Below are 21383 nucleotides of genomic sequence, written 5' to 3'. Positions count from 1 at the left end.
ACCAATTTCAATATCTCCACAAATCTCCCCTTAACCTTCCCTATTCTAATGAGAACAATGCCTTCTTATTGAGTCCCTCATTTTTGACTCCTTGGCTTTTTGATTCCCACAACAGCTGGAGACAGAAATAAAAAAGCCATCACAGCAGTGTTTAATTAAATCTGTTCAGGAGCAATTGCTGTTTGCATATTCACAGTGAAAACCAAAAGGGTGGTACAATAATTAAAATATCTTAAATGTGCTGAATATACCTGGTCCTGGAAATATCTTTCAAAGGATTAATCTCATAAATACATTCAAAAAATATGCCCATTCTGCAAATGACAAGCAATACTCAGATTTCTTGCAAATTGCATTGGAATACATCCAAATTTGCACTGAGTATGATTTCATAGGAACAAGCGAGATGCTGTCATAACGGTCCCCTGTGTGGGTTACATGAAGGATTCTAAAAGTTGAATTTTGAAGTGAATTAAATGTTGTTTACCTTCAGTTTGTTTTGTTATGTCACTGCATGCTTGCAAACAATGCTTGAACTTCAAACCAGCTGAGAGATCTTTAGAAAGAAAAAGCCCTGAGGTCGCTATGGAGATTGCAAGGGAGGAGATTGCAGAGCCATTGGCCTTGATTTTTATGTCCTCTTTGTCTACAGGAGTAGTGCCAGAAGACTGGAGGATAGCAAATGTGGTTCTCTTGTTCAAGAAGGGGAGTAGGGATAACCCTAGTAACTATAGGCCGGTGAGTCTCACTTCTGTTGTGGGCAAAGTCTTAGAGAGAATTGTAAGGGATAGGATTTATGCACATCTGGATAGGAATAATGTGATCAAGGATAGTCAGTATGGTTTTGTGAAGGGCAGGTCGTGCCTCACAAACCTTATTGAATTCTTTGTAAAGGTGACGAAGGAGGTTGATGAGGGGAAAGCGGTAGATGTGGTATATATGGATTTTAGTAAGGCGTTTGATAAGGTTCCCCATGGTAGGCTACTGCAGAAGATACGGAGATATGGCATTGAGGGTGAGTTGGAGGTTTGGATTAGGAATTGGCTGGATGGAAGAAGACAGAGGGTAGTAGTTGATGGCAAAGTTTCTTCATGGAGTGCCGTCACTAGCGGTGTTCCGCAAGGATCTGTTTTGGGACCATTGCTGTTTGTCATTTTTATAAATGACCTGGAAGAGGGGTTAGAAGGTTGGGTGAGCAAGTTTGCGGATGATACGAAAGTCGGAGGAGTTGTTGACAGTGAGGAAGGATGTGGCAGGTTACAGCAGGATATAGAGAAGCTGCAGAGCTGGGCAGAAAGGTGGCAGATGGAATTCAATGTAGCTAAGTGCGAGGTGATTCACTTTGGGAAGAATAACAAAAAGATGGGGTACTGGGCTAATGGTCGGATACTTGGTAGTGTGGATGAGCAGAGGGATCTTGGTGTCCATGTACACAGATCTCTGAAAGTTGCCACCCAGGTAAATCGTGCGGTGAGGAAGGCATATGGCGTACTGGCTTTTATTGGTAGAGGAATTGAGTTCCGGAGTCCTGAGGTCATGATGCAGTTGTATAAGACTCTGGTGCGGCCGCATCTGGAATATTGTGTGCAGTTTTGGTCGCCATACTATAGGAAGGATGTGGTGGCACTGGAACGGGTGCAGAGGAGGTTTACCAGGATGTTGCCTGGTATGGAAGGAAGATCGTATGAGGAAAGACTGAGACACTTGGGGCTGTTTTCATTAGAGAAAATAAGGTTTAGGGGTGACTTGATTGAGGTGTACAAGATGATTAGGGGTTTAGATAGGGTCGACAGTGAGAATCTTTTTCCACGTATGGAGTCAGCTATTACGAGGGGGCATAGCTTTAAATTAAGGGGGGGTAGATATAGGACTGAAGTTAGGGGTAGGTTCTTCACTCAGCGAGTCGTAAGTTCATGGAATGCCCTGCCAGTAGCAGTGGTGGACTCTCCCTCTTTATGGGCATTTAAGCGGGCATTGGATAGGTATATGGAGGATAGTGGGTTAGTATAGGTTAGGTGGGCTTGGATCGGCGCAACATCGAGGGCCAAAGGGCCTGTACTGCGCTGTATTCTTCTATGTTCTATGTTCTAATTGGCTCGAGGCATGGAAAGTGCTATTTAAAGGTAGGCCTTTCTTTTCCTTACAAGAATGTCCTTTTTGTTTTGTAATTACATATATGGTAACCTTAACATAAAATCACAGGTATGTCTAATTTTAAAAATCCTTACATTACCAGATGACGTGTAAAGGTTTGTGGCAACATCTCACCTAAAGTGGAGATGACTATTCCCAGAGTAACCAGAGATTTGTTAATATTTGATCCTTCAGTGATTCTGTCCTTACAGAAATTTGGATCAGCTCTCTCACTGTAAAACATCAATTAAAGAAAAATAAACAGATCTCTTTGAAACTCAGTAAGAATAAATCCTTAGTACCTTGATCAAAATACAACTAAAGCCGTTACGGGGCATAATTACATTTTTGTTTGAAACCTTCATGATTTATTCCAGTTTGTCGTAACTGTAAACTAAGTTTGATGCCACAATGTGTATTATGTCAGATTCATAATGACAATTCATAATCTTGCCTTTCAGATACTTGAATATAGTTAATGATACAACATGCAAGTTCTTTGATGGAAAGCAATACATGCAAATGAAAATAAATTGCGAAGTGTTTTCCTTCTTTCACAATTACCTTTCTCTTTTGTCTAGCTGAGGGACACGTGCAATATACTGAATTCTGTATTTATTTTGTTGGGGAAACCGTAATAATTCCATGTTGAGATGAACTACCCATTCAGCAACTTCAGTGTGCAGTGTGAAAGAATCTCCCAAGGCACGAGTTCAGTTAGTGGATGGTGATGAGATTTGGAAGGCCACCATCATAATATAAGTTCCTTATGCTCCACTTGTGGAGCAAATGGTCACATCTTCATTGGCACATCCTCAAGCTGTTGAGTTGTCCAGCTTTTCCATAATAGGCTGAAACCAGGGACTTCAGTACTCAGACAAGTTACCACTTTGCAACTAGTTATACTTGCAATCATCAGGCAATGTTCCAATAAGAGGTAGAGCTGTCATCAGTTTGTCAGAGGTGGAGTGTTTTCCAACAGAGATACTGGCATTCCAGATGGGAGAGGGATTTGTTTTTGCAGTTCTGTGTCAGTAGAAATTCTTTGTTACCTGTCAGCTGATAACTGTCTTTGAGGAGGATGTGTTTGCTATGCAACTTAGCAGGGAGAGGGGGTGGGGGTGGAGAGGAGAGAGGTTCAGTCCACATTAACACTGAAACCACTCAAGCAGTGTTGTCTCAATGTTCCAAGAAATAATCCTCATGATTTTATGGATATCTACAATGCTAATGTGGCCTCTCCTTTGGCAGGTTGAGGAACAGTACTCTGCTGTTGGGCAGACCAAAATGAGTAGAGCAGCGCAGAGTGTGCTGGCTCAGCTATTCTAACTGGTATTCCAATCAAAAAGACATCCTGGAGGCGCTGACTAAAAACACAGTAGTTACAAGAGCAGGTCAGAGGGTAGGGCCCTGCAGAACGTAACTCTCCTCCTGACTCCTCAAAGCCTGTCTATAAGGCACAAGTGAGGAGTGTGATGGAACTCTCCACTTGTTTCAATGAATGCAGCAACACTGTCTGCTTCATGAGCACCCTATCTCATGCCTTCAACATCCAATCCATCCATCATCAATGCTCAGAAGTAGCAGTGTGCAGCATTTATGATGCACTGCAGAAATTCACCAAAGATCCTTAGATAGCACTTTCCAAATCCACCACCATCTCCATCCAGAAGGTCAAGGGCAGCAGATACATGGGAACACTACCACCTGAGAGTTCTGCTCCAAGACCCTTGCCATCGTTACTTGCAAATACACCATTGTTCCTTGACTGTCACTGGGTCAAATCCCCGAATTCCTTCCCTACAGCATTGTGGATCCACCTACAGCACTTGGACTGCAGTGATTCATGAAGGCAACTCACCATCACTTTCTCCATCTTCAAGAGCCATTATAAATGGGCAATAAATACCCACATCTCATGGAAAAAATAAGAAAATATGATTGAACCCTGGCCATCATGGTCCTGGCTCAAACAATAAATAACTCATTGATGCGCTTAACAGCTCAACTCTACAGGGGGTGCAGAGACAAAGGGGTCTGGAGAGAAAATGGCTCATGTTCAGAGATTAAGATGAGGGAGACAAAGAAATGGTGTCCCCATTAGTTGATGGTACAAGGATTATGGGAAATGGAATAAATGTTTTGGACAAAAGATACAGGGGAGTGTGAACAAGAATCTCTTTATGCAGCAAGTAGTAATGACCTGATACGCACTTGCAAGAAAGCACCGGAGACATGATTTTAAAAGGAAATTGGATGGACAGTTGAGGAAAAAAAAAACTTTCAGGATATAGGGACTCAACCATGAAATGGGACTGACCGAATTGTTCTAGAGAACCAGCATAGACTCAACGTGCTAAATGGCTTCTTTCAACACTGTAATGATTCAATAACGCTTGAGTAAAGGTTACTACGTTCAGCCAAGGTTCTGGATGGGAAAGGTTTACACATTGTTTGAGAATGGTTTGCTGGCACAGAGTAAGAATGCTCCCGCTGTTACCAAAAAGCCAGCAGCCACACATGCACCAGCCCTATGCATGCACAAGGCTCCACTCATCAAAATCAACCCATTAATCAATTGAGAGATTGTGGACTGACAAAAAACTGTGTGTTACTACAGATTAGTCATCTTTCCTAATATACAAAATACCCAGTGACTCACCTGCCTGCCAAATCAACAAGGTTAATTTTGCTAACTATCTCTGATGGAAGGTGACTCTCCAAAATTGCCTAAAATACAGAAATTGAGATAAATTATTTTACATTAACAGACATTTAGAGCAAAATCTTTGTATTTTAATTTTTTTTTAAATCATAACACTGTTTAATTGGCCAATGTATCCATAGAAATACATACACAGGAACATAATGGACAATGAATCCCTTAGGCTAGCTCCACCATTTCATAAGATCACGATTGTTCTGTGTCTTAATTCCATTTATCTGTCTTTGTTCCATATCCTTCAAGACCCTTTCAGATTTGAAAGCTGCTGTGGACATTCTGGGGACAATGGTTTCAGCTTTCCACCAATGGATGGATGAAGGAGTGCTTCCTGACCTCACTCATGAATGGCTTAGTTTTAATTTTATGGTTTTATTCCCCGCACTCGAGAGAAGCCTTTTATTGTTGAAACATAAATAATTAACCGATGACCTAAGGTTAAATTCTGGATAGGTTTTGTGGTACGTCTTGACATACTACACCATGCATTCTATTTTATTTCAAACAGAACATTAAAATATTTCAGTCCAAACCAGAGCAGAACTTCATACCTTATCTCTAGGAGGAGATGCCTCCTATTCAAAGCCAACATATGCCACACAACATTGACCCTCTGCTAGTCCAACAGTTGGCACATATTTGTTAGGGTGAGGTCAAGAATTTCTGTCCATGTTCACAAGTCAACATGTTACAGTACAGCACCAAGGAAAGTTACAAACGAAATGCAATCTTTTGTACACACTACTCACAAGATCTCTCTGGCAACAAAGAAAGGGATAACTGATGTCACCTGAGCAAACTGCTCTTAGTTTTGTTCTAACAATTGGTGACCACAAAATAAAGCAAATTATAAGATTAGCTGTAAACAATATTGGTGCTGGGGTCCACTACTTTTCGTCATTTATATAAATGATTTATATGTGAGCATAAGAGGTACAGTTAGTATGTTTGCAGATGACACCAAAATTGGAGGTGTAGTGGACAGTGAAGGAGGTTACCTATCTCCTGTTCCCTGGATGCTGCCTGACCTGCTGTGCTGTTCCAGCAATAAAGTTTCAACCTTATACACTTATTGGTCAAGTCCGAGGCAGTGTTGCTGAACAAAGAGACCTTGGAGTGCAGGTTCATAGCTCATTGAAAGTGGAGTCGCGAGTAGATAGGCTTTTTCATGCTCTCCTTTATTGGTCAGAGTATTGAGTACAGGAGTTGGGAGGTCATGTTGCAGCTGTACAGGACATTGGTTAGGCCACTTTTGGAAAGTTGCATGCAATTCTGGTCTCCTTCCTATTGGAATGATGCTGTGAAATTTGAAAGGGTTCAGAAAAGATTTACAAGGATGTTGCCAGGGTTGGAGGATTTGAGCTACAGGGAGAGGCTGAATCGGCTGGGGCTGTTTTCCCTGGAGCATCGGAAGCTGAGGGGTGACCTTACAGAGGTTTATAAAATCATGAGGAGCATGGATAGAATAAATCTACAAAGACTTCTCCCTGGGGTGGGGGAGCCCAGAACTAGAGGGCACAGGTTAGGGTGAGAGGGGAAAGATATAAAAGAGACCTAAGGGGCAATGTTTTCACACAGAGGGTGGTACGTGTGTGGAATGAGCTGCACGAGGAAGTGGTGGAGGCTGGTACAATTGCAACATTTATAAGGCTTCTGGTTGGGTATATGAATAGGAAGGGTTTGGAGGGATATGGGGCAGGTGCTGGCAGGTGGGACTAGATTGGGTTGGGATATCTGGTCAGCATGTTCGGGTTGGAAGAAAGGATCTGTTTCTAAGCTGTACATCTCTATGACTCTAATAAAAAAGTGAGTAAATATTGGTCTGAAAGGATGAAACTGATTTTTTTTTAAAGAAACAATGAAACAATAGAAGCCTCACCTTAGCAGAGGGCGATAAGAACATTAAATCATTAGCAAAAATAGAAATTGCTGGAAAAGCTCAGCAGGTCTAGCACCTTTTGTGGAGAGAAATTAGCATAAACGTTTCAGTTCGAGTGACTCTTCCTCAGAACTGTTCTAATTTCTAATTTCTCTCCACAGATGCTGCCAGACCTGCTGAGCTTTACCAGCAATTTCTGTTTTTGTTCCGATTTACAGCAGCTGCAGTTTTTTTTTGTTCTTAACATTAAAGGATAGTTGTGATCAGCTGATAGCAACTTCCTCAATTTGACTCAGGTTTTCAGAGAATTACCGAGCAGAAGCCCAAAATAAAGGGGAAGAGAGGGAGATCAGAAGATTAGTCTGCAGGAGTGCCACTGCAGGATTCCTCGCATGGTTGGGACAGTGGTGGGTGGGTGTCTTTTCCTGGGTTTCCTGATCAGTGGATTCAGCAAAAAAAAAAGGATCACTAGAAATAACCTCCTGCAACCTAGTTAGAAAATCAACAATGGTTCTGCAATTACTGGACAGCCACACCCCAATTTCAATCACATCGAGTTGAAGCTCCCCAGAAAATCCTAGATGTGGTCGAGCATAGACCACCACAAAGAGAGTCCCCCATCTCCCTCAAAATCATTCCCTCGGCACAGCGAAAAATCTCCATCCTGACAACTCCTCCAGTACACTGCCATGATTCTGTACTAGGATACATTGAAAGGCATCTGCGGTAGTGTGTACTGATCGGAGACATGAAGCCTCAGGAAGGGGGCTTGGAGGGAGTGCAGCACCGATTTAAAACAATGATAACCAGAACTAATTTATGCGGACAAATTGCATTGACTGAATTTGTATTCCTTTGAGAAGATAAAAGGCTACCCTGAAGGAGTTGATAAAGTCAACAGGCAGATCCTACTTCCTCTGTGGCGTGAAGCCTAACCAAGGTAGGCATAATTTAAAATGAGAACCAGGCTGTTCAGGGGCAATGTCAGGAAGCAGATCATCCTATAAAGGCTACACTGGAATCTGGAATTCTGTCTCCTCAAACGTCAGCGGAAATTCATTATTTGAATATTTCAAAGCTGAGATCAATAAAGAGAAGTACATGAAGGGAAAAAGAGCAACAGTGTTCTATGTTCAAAGTGGTTCAAAGATGCCGATCAGCCAGGACCTAAATGAATGGCGGAACAGGCTTGAGGCGATAAATAGTCTCCTCCTATTCCCATCTTCTGAGGATAGCAAATACAATACATGGTCGCAAGGCTTGTGAAGGTTTACAATACATGGTAAAGGATTAATTAAAGGTTTCATTTTAGGACATGAATGACGACTAAACAAACAGACAGTTTATTACTTGTAAAACATTTCCAGTCGGCGAGTAGCAGTCAGGTAACAAAATCCAATTGCACTGGCTGGAGGTGCACAATTTTAGAAGAGGATTTAGCATGGAAAGAGTGCACTCTGTTAAGAAAATAAATTGGAAGAGGCAGACCAAAACATGTCAAAACTATATTTTGCAAACCTGAGTGTAATGGACGGTAAAGATGGCGTGGGATCGGCTGCTGGCATCATGGATGTGGGTAGCAGCAGTGATTCTGAAACAGAAATATGCAACAAATGAATGAAAAGGATCTTAATGTAAATCAAAAGTAACATTACATATCATTTTCTGTTCTCTACACCATAGATTATTTAACTCAAAGTCTAAAGTTAATTTCATAGCCCTGTTCAATACAGTTGGCCCTTTGGCCCATTATACTTGTGTCAGTTGTTTGAAAGCTCAATCTAATTAGTTATATTTCTCCAACATGTTCTCATGGGCTGACAATTTATTTTGTTCTTATGTATTCCAATTCCTTTTGAAAGTTATATTGAATTTAAAACATAGGACTTCAAAAGGGAAGTCATCTTTGGATTACTGTCAGTGTTACGTGCCAGCAAGAACCAAAAGTAGAAAGGGTAAAGGGGGGGGAAGTCAATGATTGACTTTAATCATGGTACAGGTAGGAGGACTTCAGGTTCTTGGGGCATTGGGATCAGTTCTCATGCAGAAAGCACTTATTCAAAGGAACATATTGCCTCTCGACAGGACTGTAACCAATGCCTTCCTATAGAGGTTCACTAGTGTAATTGGGAAAGGTTAAAACTAAATTGCTAAGGGGATGGGCAGAATCATACATTTTAAAAAAGATGAATAAAGTACAAATTTAAGTACACCAGGTAGTGCAGAAGGACAGAGTAGTTCAACATTGCGCAAAGAGGAAATACTAAGTTATCAGCTGGCCTCTGTGTAAGAGAAAGTAATAAAGTCTACATTGGGGTTATTGTGCATGAATACGGTAAATAAGATTGGTGGATAACTACCAGTGCATCTACTATCTCGAGCTACTTCCTTTAATACTCTAGGACTTATCCCATCAGGCCCATGGGACTTATCCGTCAGCGACCATGTCAGTGGTTGACTCTAGTAATATTCACTGATTTTATTTCCTCTCTTCCATTTGACACTTGAAAAGTTAGTATTTTTGGAGTATTATTATCACATTGTAGGAATTTTCTTCAATTTCATGCAACATTTAACCACCCTGATTAACCATGATTTGGAGATGCCGGTGTTGGACTGGGGTGTACAAAGTTAAAAATCACAAAACACCAGGTTATAGTCCAACAGGTTTAATTGGAAGCACTAGCTTTCGGAGCGTCACAACCACCTGATGAAGGGGCGTCACTCCGAAAGCTAGCGCTTCCAATTAAACCTGTTGGACTATAAACTGGTGTTGTGTGATTTTTAACTGATTAGCTTATTCCCTCTGAGAATCCCTTTTTCTCAGTGGGATATATCTAAGTTGTGAGCCATGAACTATTTTCTTAAAATTCTACCAGTGGTCCTCAACTGACTTTGCTCTTAACTCCGTTCCCAATCTACTCCAGCTCATTCAACCCTACTAACTCTTATTTATCTATGTCAAAACGTGTGGTGCTGGAAAAGCACAGCTGGTCAGGCAGCACCTGAGGAGCAGGAAAGTCGATATTTCAAGCATATATTCTTCATCAGGAATGTGGGGGGTACCCAAGTGGGCTCGGGGGAAGGTAGCTGGGAATGCGATAGGTGGATGAAGGTGGGGCATGATAATGATAGGTCAGACTCGAGATTGGAGCAGATAGGTGGGAAGGAAGACGGACAGGTAGGACAGGTAAAGAGGGTGGTGCCAAGTTGGAGGGCTGGATCTGCGATAAGGTTGAGGGAGGGGAGATGAGGAAACTGATGAAATCGACATTGATCCAGTGTGGTTGGAGGGTCCCAAGGCGGAAGATGAGGCATTCTTCCTCCAGGCGTTGGGTGGCTAGAATTTGGCAGTGGAAGCGACCAAGGCTTGCATATTCTGGGAGGGGGGAGTTGAAGTTTTGGCCACAGGGTGGTGGGGTTGCTTAGTGTTTTCAGAGACGTTCTCTGAAATGTTCCACAAGTTGGCCTCCTGGCTCCCCAGTGTAGAGGAGACCACATTGAGAGCAACGGACACAAAAGATGACTTGTTTAACCACATTGAGAGCAACGGACACAAAAGATGACTTGTTTAGAGGTACAGGAAAATCTCTGTCGGATGTGGAAGGATCTATCTTCTGCAGCTACACCAGCACCATTCGCCACCTTTTCCTCCACTAAATCGATGACTGTATTGGTGCCATTATTTGCGGAGGTTGAACAGTTCATGAATTTCATAAACACCTTCCACCCTGACCTCAAGCTCACCTGGACCATCTTGGACACCTCCCTCCCCTTCCTCTCCAAACCCCATTTCGGGATACAGATTCAACATGGACATCTCCTTCAATCCCAATGGCTCCCACAGCTATCTGGACTATAACCTCCTCACATTCTGCCTCCTATAAAAACGCTATCCCTTACTCCCAATTCCTCTGCCTACACCACATCGGTTCCCAGGAAGACCAGAAAATCATAAATCCCTACAGTGTGGAAACAGGCCCTTGGGTCCAAGTCCACACCAACCTTCCGAAGAGTATCTCACCCATACCCATTTCCCGACGTTATTACTGCACATTTCCCTTGTCTAATGCATCTGAACTCCAAATTCCCGAACACTATGGACAATTTAGCATGGCCAATTCACCTAGCCTGCACATCTTTGAACTATGCAAGGAAACCGGAGGACCTGGAGGAAACCTACGCAGACACAGGGAAAATGTGAAAACACCACACAGATAGTCGCCCGAGGTTGGAATCGAACCCGGGTGTCCAGTGCTGGGAGGCAACAGTGCTAACCACTGAGCCACCGTGCTGGCCCAAATTCCACCACAGAATATCCCAGATGGCCTCCTTCTTCAAGTAACAGGAGAATCGACGTTTCGGGCATAAGCCCTTATGCCCGAAACGTCGATTCACCTGTTCCTTGGATGCTGCCTGACCTGCTGCGCTTTTCCAGCAACACATTTTCAGCTCTGATCTCCAGCATCTGCAGTCCTCACTTTCTCCTTCTTCAAGGACCTCAACGTCCCCATCCATGTGGTATTCAATGCCCTCCAGCGCATCTACTCCACTTCCCACATTTCTGCCCTTGAACCCCACCCCTCCAATTGCAGCAAGGACAGAACACCCCCCATCCTCCCCCCAGTCCTCACCTTCCAGCCCATCAACCTCTAGATACAATGTATCATCTTTGGCCATTTCCGCCATTTATAAACAGACCCCACCACCAAGGATATATTTCCCTCCCCAACCCTAACTGCATTCTGCAGGGACCATTCCCTCCGCAACTTGCTTGTTAGGTCTACACACCCCCCACCAACTCACCGTCCATTCCTGGCACCTTATACAAGAGGTTTAAAACCTACGCCCACACCATCTCCCCTCACCTCCATCCAAAGGATCTTTCCACATTCAGCAGAGATTTTCCTGCACCTCCACACACATTATCTACGGTGTTCGTTGTTCCCGATATGGTCTCCTCTACATCGGACAGACGGGATGCCAACTTGCAGAACGTTTCATAGAACATCTCTGGGACACACCACACACTGAATAACTCCACCACCCTGTGGCTGAACACTTCAACTCCCCCTCCAACTCTGCCAAGGACATGCAAGTCCTGGGTCTCCTCCACTGCCAAATTCTAGCCATCAGATGCCTGGAGGAAGAATATCTCATCTTCCACCTTGGGACCACCTGGTACCATTTGGAATCAATGCCAATTTCACCAGTCTCCTCATCTCCCACCCCCTGACATTATCCCAGATCCAACTTGGTACCGCCCTCTTGAACTGTCCAATCGGTCCATCTTCTTTCCCATCTATTTGCTCCACCCTCTGCTCCGACCTATCGCCATCACCCCCCACCTTCATCTACCTATTGCACTCTCAGCTACCTTCCACAGAGTCCCTCTCCCCCTCCCATTTATCTCTCAGCCCTCTCGGGCACCCCCCACATTCTTGATGAAGGGCTTATTCTTGAAATGTCAACTTTCCTGCTCCTCGGATGCTGCCTGACTGGCTAGGCTTTTCCAGCAGCACACATTTTGACTCTGATCTTTAACATCTGCAGTGCTCACTCCTTTTTTTTAACTATGGAATAGATGTTTCTGAAACAGTTTTCTCCCTCTCAAACTAATGCTAAATTTTACCACAGGACAAATTCCTAGGGGAAATTTTTACTCATAGAATCATTGAGGTTTTCCAGCATGGAAACACGGCCTCCGGCCCATCTTGTCTGTACCAGTCATCAAATATCTATCTACATTTTGAAGTGTTTGCTCTGTGCTTTATGTGTAAATTTCAAGTGCTCATCTTAACAATTTTTAAATGCCTCTACTATCCTTTTTAAGCAGTGAGTTCCAGGTACCACAACACTCTGCATGAAAACATCTTTTCTCAAATCACCTCTAAAACTGTGCTTCCTGGTATTGACCCCTCGAAGGGGACAGGTTTCTTTCTATCGACCCTGTCTAGGCTCCTCAGAACTTTGTATCCCTCAATCAGATCCTCCCCTGGCTTTAAGGAAAACAAGAGCTGAAAATGTGTTGCTGGAAAAGCGCAGCAGGTCAGGCAGCATCCAAGGAACAGGAGAATCGACAATTTGGGCATTAGCCCTTCTTCAGGAATGAGGAAAGTGTGTCCAGCAGGCTAAGATAAAAGGTAGGGAGGAGGGACTTGGGGGAGGGGCATTGGAAATGCAATAGGTGGAGGGAGGTCAAGGTGAGGGTGATAGGCCGGAGTGGGGTGGGGGCGGAGAGGTCAGGAAGAAGATTGCAGGTTAGGAAAACCAATGATTCTAATTACCAAACTCAGTCAGAAATATTTTTATGAATTGGGAGGTCATTGCTGTGAACAGCATTGCCAAAGAAACATTCCTACTTAATGGTTAATTAATTAATTTTCTTTGATTGAGATATAAAGTGTCTTTTTATTTTTTCCCTTTCTCTACTTGAATTTTTCAGTGATGTGTCATATCTGTGTGAGTCAAGGCAGTCAACATCTTCTACACCTCTGATACTATAGCTTTGAAACTACATAGTAACCGAGTGATGGAAAAACATGCTTTGTGGGTAAAATCACAATGATAATTAATCTGACAAAATTAATTTTAAATAATTATTCATCAGTCATTTATATGTAAACAGTTTACATTCCAGTCCATTAATACTTAATATATAAACTTCCAGACCAGACCAAAGCCCCACATCCCTAATCCTGAACATATGCTATCTGACCTGGGAATGGGATTTCATTGTGTATAATCATTGTTCATATGTCATTACTGATCTTTTTATATAGACTTATGCAATTCATACAATCCTTGTATATATATCTTGTTTGTTCTCAGTTTTCATCTAATTTACAAACACCTAGAAATTGACTTGTGAAAATGCTTGCCTCCTTCAGTTTTCTTTTCTTACAATCAATATGCTTCAAAGTTCAGCATTTTCTAACCTGTACGTCTAGATTTATTCTGTTTTCTCTTCTGTTCATTTCAAATTTGATGGTGTTTTGGAATATGAGCTTTTTGGTGATTTAACCTAATTAATGCAACTTTCTAATAATCCATCTCCCAATCAATGGGAAGCAATCATTGTTTCAGATCCAATTTCAAATATTATCTAACAATTTGTCTGCAAGAGATTATTTATATGCCCAGCCTATCCATGGCTATTTTCCACATTAGTATTATTCACTAATCAGCCTGACCACCACCTCTACTAGTGAGACTTATTTTACAGTTCACATTTCTGTCAACAATTTCTACCAATGATAATTTTGCCATTAGTGTCATGAGTATGAACTGGGAGAGAGAGAATAAATTTTGTGTCCATAGTGAGAAAATCAAGGATTTTCTTTTATTTTGGCTTCAGTGAATTGTGAAGTTTCCTGACTCTGCTGTAATGCCAGAGTAAATCTGTTTGCTTTCCTAAGGTTAGACTCAATAAAATGGATATTTTTCATGGTTCACCTTAGCTAATCCATTGTTGTTCCCTATGTGAGACATAGGTGACAGTAGATAGTACCTATTGCATTTCCAACGCCCCTCCCCCAAGTCCCTCTTCCCTACCTTTTATCTTAGCCTGCTGGACACACTTTCCTCATTCCTGAAGAAGGGCTTATGCCCAAACGTCGATTCTCCTGCTCCTTGGATGCTGCCTGATCTGCTGCGCTTTTCCAGCAACACATTTTCAGCTCTGATCTCTAGTATCTGCAGCCCTCACTTTCTCCTTTAAGGAAAACAACCCTAGCTTATCTAATGTTTCTTCATAGCTGAATTACTTCAACCTAGGCAACATTCTGGTGAATCTCTTCTGCACCCTCTCCAGTTCAATCACAATGTTTCTATAGTGTGATGATCAGAACTGCACATAGGCCACACAGCTGGAAAACTATCTAATGTTATATGCAGTTCCATTTAATCTCCTTGCTCTTGTACTCAAGTACTTGGCTAATAAGGACACATAGGAGAAAGCGAGGACTGCAGATCAGAGTCAAGAGTGTGGTAATGCAAAAGCACAGCAGGTCAGACAGCATCCAAGGAACAGGAGAATCGATGCTTTGGGCATAAGCCCATTAGAGCTCATGCCCGAAACATTGATTCTCCTGCTCCTCGGATGCTGCCTGACCTGCTTTGCCTTTCCAGCACCACACTCTTGACTAATAAGGACAATATTTCATATACCTTGGCCATGTTAGCTGGCTATCCTCTTTTCTGCACAACCTATGGACGTGCAAGCTGAAGTGTCTCTGATTCTCTGTACCTCCTACAGTCATAGGATTCTACATGTACTGTCTTTCCTTGTTAGTCCTCTCAAAATGCATCACTTGACATTTTTCAAGATTAAATTTCCTTTGCCACTATTCTGCTCATGTGACCACCTTTCCATATAGTTCTGTAGGCTAAGGCTTTCCTCCTTGCAATTTATCACACTATTTTGTGTCATCGGCGACCTTACTGATTATACTGATTAGTGGGTGGCATGGTGGCACAGTGGTTAGCACTGCTGCCTCACAGTGCCAGAGACCTGGGTTCAATTCCCGCCTCATGCGAATGACTTTGTGGAGTTTGCACATTCTCCCAGTGTCTGCGTGGGTTTCCTCCGGGTACTCCAGTTTCCTCCCACAGTCCAAAGATGTGCAGGTTAGGTGAATTGGCCATGCTAAATTGCCCGTAGTGTTAGGCAAAGGGGTACATAGAACATAGAACAATACAGCACAGAACAGGCCCTTCGGCCCACGATGTTGTGACGAACATTTGTCCTAGCTTAAGCACCCATCCATGTACCTATCCAATTGCCGCTTAAATGTCGCCAATGATTCTGACTCTGCCACTCCCACAGGCAGCGCATTCCATGCCCCCACCACTCTCTGGGTAAAGAACCTACCCCTGACATCTCCCCTATACCTTCCACCCTTCACCTTAAATTTATGTCCCCTTGTAACACTCTGTTGTACCCGGGGAAAAAGTCTCTGACTGTCTATCTATTCCCCTGATCATCTTATACACCTCTATCAAGTCACCCCTCATCCTTCGCCATTCCAATCGGAAAAGGCCTAGCACTCTCAACCTATCCTCGTACGACCTATTCTCCATTCCAGGCAACATCCTGGTAAATCTTCTCTGCACCCTCTCCAAAGCTTCCACATCTTTCCTAAAGTGAGGCGATCAGAACTGCACACAGTACTCCAAATGTGGCCTAACCAAGGTAAATGTAGGGGAATGGGTCTGGGTGGGTTGCGCTTCGGCGGGTCGGTGTGGACTTGTTGGGCCAAAGGGCCTGTTTCCACTCTGTAGAGAATCTAATCTAAAGAACCTCCCACATTCATATTTAGATCATTAATGCACAGCGAGAATCCAGCATGCCACTGGTGTTCGGTCACAAAAACATCCTACAATCATTAGCTTTTGCTCCCTGTCACTAAGTCAATTTACCAAATTGTCCGGGATCCCATGGGTTCTGAGCTTTTTAACTCATCTGTCACAAGTCTTATTGCTCTACTCTCACACACACCTAGTTAACTCCTCGAAAAATTAAATCCAATAGTTAGACATAATCTCCCCTTTACAAGGCCATGCTCACTATCCTTGATTAGTCCTTGCTTCTCCAAGTGGAAATTAATTCTGTCCCTCAGAACCTCTGCCTCCCAGTTTCCTGACACAGACGTTAGATCAGTAGTTTCCTGGTTTATCCCTACCTTCCTTCTTGAATAATAGTACCACATTAGCTGTTCTCCAATCCTCTTGCACCCCTTCTACGGCCAGAGCAGATTTGAAAATTAATGTCAGAGCCCCTACAATCTCATTCCTCGACACCCACAACAGCATGGATAAACCTCATTTGGGCCTGGGGTTTATCCACTTCCAAGCCCGCTAAAGCCACTAAAACCTCCTCTCTCTCTCTATGCTAATTTATTAAAGTATAACAGTCCGCCCCTCTATACCTATATCATCCTTCTCTATAGTGAATATAGATGTAAAGTACTCACTAAAAGCCTCAGCTATGCATTTCCTACATTCCTCTAGAGCTTGCTATTTTGAGCATTCAATAAATACCATAAGCTTTCTATTTTTCCCAAGTATCAAATCCTATACATCAAGGTTCTCTCAACTTGTTGGCCCTGTACATTCACTATTACCCTGTTGAATGTCTCCCACTGCTCCAATGTGGACTTTCCTGGAAGCAACTGCTTCCAGACCCTTTTGGTCAGAATTTCTTCCTTCTGACAAGAGGAAGAAAGTGGCTTACGTTTGGATGAGATGTGAAGGCTCAGTTAGGGCATTTGAGAGTTACAAGTTAGCCAGGAAAGACCAAAAGAGAGAGCTAAGAAGAGCCAAGAGGGGACATGAGAAATCATTGGCAGATAGGATCAAAGCTTTCTATAGGTATATCAGAAATAAAAGAATGACGAGAAAAAGATTAGGGTCAACATAAACCACTTTCTTCCTCTTATCAAGAGGAAGAATTTCTGACTAAAAGTGTCTGGAAGCAGTTGCTTCCAGGAAAGTCCACTTGGAGCAGTGGGAGACATTCAACAGGGTAATAGTGAATGTACAGGGCCAACAAGTTGATAGTAGTGAGAAGTTTTGCGTGCAATCCGAGGAGATAGGGGAAGCGCTAAATGAATATTCACACGGGAAAAAGACAATGTTGTTGAGGAGAATACTGAGATACAGTCTACCAGACTAGATGGGATTGAGGTTCTTGAGGAAGAGGCGTTAGCAATTCTGGACAGTGTGAAAATAGATAAGTCCCCTGAACTGGATGGGATTTATCCTAGGATCCTCTGAGAAGCTACGGAGGAGATTGTGCAGGCTTTGGCTTTGATTTTTATGTCGTCATTGTCTACAGGAAGAGTGTCAGAAGACTGAAGGACAGCAAACGCTGTCCCCTTGCTCAAGAAGGGGAGTAGAGAGAACCCTGGTAATTATGGACCAGTGAGCCTTACTTCGGTTGTGGGTAAAGTGTTGGAAAAGATTATATGAGATTGGATTTATAATCATCTAGAAAGGAATAAGTTGATTAGGGATAGCCAGCGCAGTTTTGTGAAGGCTAGGTCATGCCTCACAAACCTTCTTGAGTCCTTCGAGATGGTGACCAAACAGGTGGATGAGGGTAGAGCGGTTGATGTGGCGTATATGGATTTCAGTGAGGCATTTGATAAGGTTGCCCACGATGAGCTATTGCAGAAAATACAGAGGCATGGGATTGAGGGTGATTTAGTGGTTTGGATCAGAAATTGGCTAGCTGAAAGATGACATAGAATGGTGGTTGTTGGGAAATGTTCATTCGAGAGTTCAGTTACTAGTGGTGTACCGCAAGGATCTGTTTTGGGTCCAATGCTGTTTGTCATTTTTATAAATGACCTAGTTGAGGGCATAGAAAGATGGGTTAGTAAATTTGTGGATAACACTAAGGTCGATAGAGTTGCGGATAGTACGGAAGGATGTTGCAGGTTACAAAGGGACACAGATACGCTGCAAAGCTGGGCTGAAGGGTGGCAAATGGAGTTTAATGCAGAAAAGTATGAGGTGATTCACTTTGGAAGGAGCAAAAGGAATACAGAGTACTGGGCTAATGGTAAGATCCTTGACAGTGTAGATGAGCAGAGAGATCTCAGTGTCCATGTACAAAAGTTGCTACCCAGGTTGATAGGGTTATAGAGTCATAGAGATGTACAGCATGGAAACAGACCCTTCGGTCCAACCTGTCCATGCCGACCAGATATCCCAACCCAATCTAGACCCACCTGACAGCACCCAGCCCATATCCCTCCAAACTCTTCCTATTCATATACCCATCCAGATGTCTCTTAAATGTTGCAATTGTACCAGCCTCCACCACTTCCTCTGGCAGCTCATTCCATACCTGTACCACCCTCTCTGTGAAAAGGTTGCCCCTTAGGTCTCTTTTATATCTTTCCCCTCTCACCTAAAACCTATGCCCTCTAGTTCTGGACTCCCCCACCCCAGGGAAAAGACTTTGTCTATTTATCCTATCCATGCCCCTCATAATTTTGTAAACCTCTATAGGGTTACCCCTCAGCCTCCGCGGTCCAGAGAAAACAGCCCCAGCCTGTTCAGCCTCTCCCTATAGCTCAAATCCTCCAATCCTGGCAACATCCTTGTAAATCTTTTCTGAACCTTTTCAAGGTTCACAACATCCTTCTCACAGGAAGGAGACCAGAATTGCACGCAATACTCCAACAGTGGCCTAACCAATGTCCTCTACAGCCACAACATAACCTCCAAACCCCTGTACTCAATACTCTGACCAATAAGGGAAAGCATATCAAACGCCTTTTTCACTATCCTATCTACCTGCGACTCCACTTTCAAGGTCTCTGAGGCCTTTGTGTGGCAGTGACTTCTGGAACTTTTAAATGGTTTTGTATCCATGCAACAATGCAACTTGGATTGTTCCTAGCAACTGGTGGCGTTCCCATGTATCTGTTACGCTTGTCCTTCTAGATGGAAGTGGTCATGGTTTTGGAACATGCCATCTAAAATGAGCCCTGGCAATTTACAGACAAGAAGTAGAAAGCATTAATGGACATTTTCAAGTTGGCAGGCAGTGAATAGTGGAGTGCACAAAGTTCATTGCTTAGGCCTCAACTATTTACAATCTGACTTGGATGAAGAGACAGTGAATAGTGTATCTAAGTCTGCTGATGATACAAAACCAGGTGAAAGGGTAAGTTTAGGGAGGCCACAGAAGCTGCAAAAGGATATGATAAACTAAGAGAAGGGGCAACAAGATGGAGGATGGATTCTAAAGTAGGGGATTGTGAAATTATTCACTTTGTATGTAAGAATAGAAAAGCAAAACATTTTATATATGGTGCAAAAGTTATTTTTTGTTGTTTGAAGATACTTGGATGTGCTTGAATAAGAAATAGACCAAGTTAGCATGCAGGTATAGAAAGCAATTTGGGAGATAAATAGCATGTTTATCTTTTACGGCAAGAGGATTTGAGTAGAGGAATACAGAAGTCTTATTACAAGATACAGGTTTTGGTGAGATCATATCTGGAGCATTAGATGCAGTTTAGTTTTCCACATTTCAGAAAAAATGGATGTATCAAGGGGATGGAACAAAAAAGGTTCACTGAGTTGGCCCTAGGATGACAGGGGGTTAGAGTCATAGAATCATAGAGGTCAACAGCACAGAAAAAGGCCCATTGTATCCATGCTCATTAATAACAACCATTCTGATCCTATTTTCTTTTTTTTGTCAAATTTTGGCTATTGTATATTTGAGCTAATTGTATATCAATGTTTATATCTGAGAGTTTTGTTTATTTTTGTAAACTTGTAAAAATGTTAAATTTCTAATAAAAATATCTATTAAAAAAAAAGGCGAAGTTAAAATTATCCATCACACCAACCCCGTTGCTTTTTACATTTTTCCATAATCTGTCCATATATCTGTTCCTCTATCTCCCGTTGGCTATTGGAAGGCCTGTACTACAATCCCTGTGATTGCACCTTTCCTATGTCTGAGCTCTATCCATATGGCCACACTGATTGAGCCCTCCAAGCGGTCCTCCCTTAGTACAGCTGCAATATTCTCCATAATCAGTAACACAACTCACCCCACCTCTTTTACATCCCTCTCTATCAAGCCTGAAACATATAAATCTTGGAACATTAAGCTGCCAGTCTTGTCTCTCTCAACCAAGTCTCTCTAATAGCTGCAACATCATAGTCATATGCACTAATCCAAGCGCTAAGCTCACATGCTTTATCTGTCATACTGCTCGCATTAAAACAAATTCATCTCAGACACCAGTTCTCCCATGTTCAGTAACCTCTCCCTGTCTGTTCTCCCTCTTAGTCTTACTGGCCTTAGTGTCTAAACCCTCCTTGGTCATTTCACTGCTCTGGTTCCTAATCCCTGCTATACTCTCCCAAGTGGCACTGCAAATCTCCCTGCCAGGATATTGGTGCCCATTTAGTTTAGGTGCAACTTGTCCTTGTAAAAGCCTCACCTGCTCTGGAAATCTTCCAATTGATCCACATAACTGAAGCCCTCCATCCAACAGAAGCTCTTGAGCCATGTATTTAACTCCACTATCTTCCTATTGCTAACCTTACTTGCATGTGGCACAGAGAGTAATCCCAAGATTAGAATCCTACCTAACTCCTTGAACTCCCTTTGCAGGACCTTGTCACTCTTCCTGCTAATGTGTACCATGACATCTAGCTGCTCACTCTCCCCTTTGCGAGTTTCCCATGCCCGCTCAGGCATACCCTTGACTCTGGCATCAAGGAGTCAACACACATCCTGGAGTATCTTTTGCAGCCACAGAAATGCCTATGTTGCCCATGCCTTAGGGCATATGCACACAGACTGTTTTAATACAAGTCATCATGAATGGTGTTGAACAATACGCTGTCATGAGTGAACATCCCCACTTCGGATCTTATGATGGGGTGGGGGCGGGAGGGGCGGTTACTGATGAAGCAGCTGAAGATGGCTGTACCTTGAACCCTACCCAGTGGAACCTTGCAGTGAAGATGGAGATGACTGACCTCCAACAACTGCAAATGCTTTTGGATTAGGGTATTGGCTGGAGTGGACAGGTAAGGATTTTAGTAACAAAGGCAAATGAGGCTGATTTTGAAGAAATAACAAAGATATATCCCAGTAAAAAAGGAGGA

General features: G+C 42.9%; 1 protein-coding gene across 1 annotated transcript in view; it reads right to left on the bottom strand.

The window, feature by feature from the left end:
• Positions 1-21383, bottom strand: part of LOC122554032 (stAR-related lipid transfer protein 9-like) — a gene marked incomplete at its 3' end in the record, with an annotated part of 253157 nt that overhangs the window by 75897 nt on the left and 155877 nt on the right. Inside the window, exons 9-11 of the mRNA XM_043698518.1 lie at positions 8253-8325; positions 4796-4863; positions 2269-2366 (exon numbers count right to left, since the gene is read on the bottom strand). Of these exons, the coding sequence (XP_043554453.1) occupies positions 2269-2366; positions 4796-4863; positions 8253-8325 (239 nt within the window). The remainder of the gene's footprint in view (positions 1-2268; positions 2367-4795; positions 4864-8252; positions 8326-21383) is intronic.

This window comes from Chiloscyllium plagiosum, chromosome 10 (genome assembly GCF_004010195.1).
Source record: "Chiloscyllium plagiosum isolate BGI_BamShark_2017 chromosome 10, ASM401019v2, whole genome shotgun sequence".
NCBI lineage: Eukaryota > Metazoa > Chordata > Chondrichthyes > Orectolobiformes > Hemiscylliidae > Chiloscyllium > Chiloscyllium plagiosum.
Note: the sequence above shows the minus strand (reverse complement) of the source record. Positions and strands in the feature narration are given on the sequence as shown.